Source organism: Salvia splendens, chromosome 4 (assembly GCF_004379255.2).
Source record: "Salvia splendens isolate huo1 chromosome 4, SspV2, whole genome shotgun sequence".
In the NCBI taxonomy this organism is placed as follows: domain Eukaryota; kingdom Viridiplantae; phylum Streptophyta; class Magnoliopsida; order Lamiales; family Lamiaceae; genus Salvia; species Salvia splendens.
The window spans coordinates 32,916,194-32,919,675 of record NC_056035.1 but is presented as its reverse complement, the minus strand read 5'-3'; the positions used below and the strand labels follow the sequence as shown (position 1 = coordinate 32,919,675).

Here is a 3,482-nt window from a genome sequence, read left to right as displayed (position 1 = left end):
AACTTTTTCTTATCAATTTTATGATACAATACATTAAAACACTAGCTGAGTTAACTCATATTATCAATTAATCATGGACGGATGGAGTATAATATTAGTAAAATTAATTATAAAGGTTATGCTTTTTATTTAAAAGTTCTTTAGTCCTATAAACATACATATGTAATTGAGGAGTATCATATAATAATAAATTGAATTTGAATAGTATGCTTTCTCTTAATTCTCCAACGGCTAGTAATCTCAAATGGAGTATGAATCTTTTAGGGTTGATGAATGCAAGTTGATCCTAATTAACTTTGTGCACTGGCTGAATTAAAAAAGAATAATGATAATGATATTTATTCATTAATAATTAGTGAGCATGAATGAAAGAAAGTGTAGAAGCAAGTAATTGAAATACTATCACTAGTACTAGAAATTAATTAATGGAAACGGAAGAAATAATCAAAAGCCAGGGGTAAATGGCACATTGGTGGCCGGCAGCCAAGAATTGGCGTCAATGAAATTCCCCGGCGCAAACTGTGCGGCGACGGATGGGCTGGTGATGACGTGATAACCGGTCCAATTGACCCGATTGGCGGTGGAGGAGCCGGGACCGGTATTGGCATACTCGGCGTAATACAAGGTATTCAAACCGAGGTTCCCGTCCCAAGGAAGCCAACCAGCCGGGTCGATCAAGCTATCGAGCTCGGTCTTCATGAACACCGTCCGCGAGTACACCTTCCACGGGCGGCCCAGATAGGACTTGACGGATCCCTGAACGGATCGGAGGTCCGGGGCTGCGGTGACACGGCAGTTGTGGATGATGATGCCTGTTTTAACGTTCGGGTCGGTCCGGCCTTGCGCGGTGATGGTATTGATCTTGTGGGGCGGGTCACGAAGGTAGATGTTGCAGTTTTGCAAGACGGCGGCGGCGTTTCCGAAGATGAAGTCGACTGTGCCGTAGATATCGCAGTTGCGGTAGAACTGGCGTTGGTGGTTGACGTAGAGGGTGTCTTGGTACCCTTCGAAGCTGCACTGATAAAACACGGAATGGTCGGCATCCGAACGCAGAGCCACGGCCTGCTGGTTCTCGGGCCCTGCCGTGTTCCGGAATGTGATGCTGCGGCCGATGAACCCGTAGCCCGCAACTCCTGCGTCAAATTAATTAATTAATTTACATGATTTAATTGTGTACATATTTCGATTTCGCATGAATTGATTAATAGTATGATGTTCCATATTTTATAAATCCAAAATACTAGTAGTAATTAACCAAAAAAAGTACTCCTACTAGTTACTGAATTAAGTATGCTTGAAAAATACTAGTAAAATCCAAAAATAGTAGACAAATTAATTAAGTGACATACCAACAGTGGCCGATTTGGTGGTGGTGAAGCCGGTGACGTTGCTTCTGTTTCCGGTGATAATAGTCCTCCCAATTCCGTCACCCAACAACATAATATTAACCAAATTCTCCCCAATTTCCACATTCTCCACATACGTTCCCGCCTTCACATAGATCACATACCTGCTGCTCCCCGATGGTGCGGCTGCCACCGCATCCCCCACCGTCTTAAAATTCCCCGACCCGTCCTGCGCCACAACCAAGTCCGCCCTCGGGATGGACGACTGAAGCAGCTCCAGATCACCGGAAGGAACCCACCCTGGAAACCCTTCTTCATAACTCATCGGCGACATAGACATACTATCATCAGAAGTAGAACCCTCATTGTTCAAAGCTAGGGTATTGCTCACCAACAAACTCACGTTGTTAGCCAATATGGGAAACACAGTGTAATAATCTTGGATGCCCATGTCACCGAAGCCGTCAATGCACGTCTCCATATTGGTGAGTGCCGCGCTCAGCCACGTCTGCTTGTCATCCGCGGTGCACTTGTTGTCGGTGTCAATCAGTGGCGGATCCAGGAATTTATATTCGGGGGTGCGAGTCATATGATAAATCATTATATAATATACGCCCTCCTAATTGTATCTCGCTCATTTGGAGGATATTTCATTATATCGGTTCTTCTAATAGGATCATAATGAAGTTTTTCGATATCATAAATCAATTCTTCCTCAAGTAATGGCACACTAGCATCTGAAGGAGATACAATACCAATTGAATTTGAAGCCGGAGAGCTTGAAGGTGGAGAGCTTGAAAGTGGAGTGCTTGAAGCCGGAGAGCTTGAAGGTAGAGAGCTTGAAGCCGGAGAGCTTGAAGGTGGAGAGCTTGAAAGTGGAGTGCTTGAAGCCGGAGAGCTTGAAGGTAGAGAGCTTGAAGCCGGAGAGCTTGAACTATCATGAGTTTTTCTCCTTTTGGACATAAATTGTCGAAGATCGGATTGTTTTCTCATCACTTTTTATTTTATTTCCTGCACACGATGTCATTACAAAATTTGTCAAAATAAATATTGACCATTCAATTCTAATGTTGTGCATTCATGCTTAATTAATAATCCAAACTAGGAGGAGACAGACCAAAGAGATTAGTTCTCCGCAAGATTTTATCTCAAACTCTATCTCAATTCATGTTAATCATCTCTGACATCATTTATTTCATCAATCAGGAACATCTAACCACAAAAACCATAATCCCTAAGATATATAAATTTTCAATATCCAAAAACAATTCAGTAAAGAAGAGCTACTTTGATAACCTTCCAATTTCGTGATTACTTTTACAAACCGTGAAATCAGTGATGAACTTGAGAATTTAAAAGAAATAAGGTATGGAGGTTTTGAGGAGGTGTGGCTGTCGAACTTCAGGGAAAAAAAGGAATTGGAAAGAAAGAATGCATTTTCTTAACTTATAAAATTCCTATAACAAATTATTTTAAATATATAATATTACTTTAAAAAAAAAATTGGGGGTACACTCGTACCCCCATTGTCCCCTCTCCCTCCGCCACTGGTGTCAATGGTCTTGTTGAGGAAACGGATGGCTTTCCCATAGAGGTCGACGCAGTCGGCCCAGGCTGCCCTCTCCCGAGCGGAGCGACACTTGGGGCCGAGTTGCTGGAGACCACTCTGCACGTGTATGCAGCGATCGAGGGCCATCTGCAACGACACCTTCAGGAAGTCGGGCTTTTCATGTATGGAGGAGACGTCGTATAATTTAGGGTTTTGTGTGAGGAAATACTCACACGGTTCGGGGTTTGGGGTTTGGCTGCACCATGAGATGGGCGCAGAGCATGAGGCTTTGGCACACGTAAATGATATGATCGCAAACTGGAACAAGACTAGTAGTATTATTTTCGCCATTACTGTGCTTGTGTTTTTTTTTATGCTTTCTTGTCTTCATTTAGGTGTGTTTAAATAGGGAGGGGGCCGGAGTTAATTTCATCATGTATACGCCTTAGATTAATAAGATCAGCTTGATGACAAATTAATTTGATCATGTATGCGTAGGTTAATATGATCCAGTTGATGACTGGAATTACTATGGATATCACTTCTGTGTTTATGGAAATATATATGGATCATGTTTAATTATCGAG

General features: G+C 42.4%; 1 protein-coding gene across 1 annotated transcript; it reads right to left on the bottom strand.

The window, feature by feature from the left end:
- Window positions 1-444: 444 nt before the first annotated feature.
- LOC121801000 (pectinesterase 2-like) lies at window positions 445-3,246 on the bottom strand. Its single transcript, XM_042200480.1, has 3 exons — window positions 2,905-3,246; window positions 1,350-1,887; window positions 445-1,133 (listed from the first exon to the last, which is right to left on the bottom strand). The coding sequence occupies exons 1-3, from the start codon at window positions 3,244-3,246 to the stop codon at window positions 445-447; spliced, it is 1,569 nt and encodes a 522-aa protein (XP_042056414.1).
- Between the last annotated feature and the right edge of the window lie 236 nt (window positions 3,247-3,482).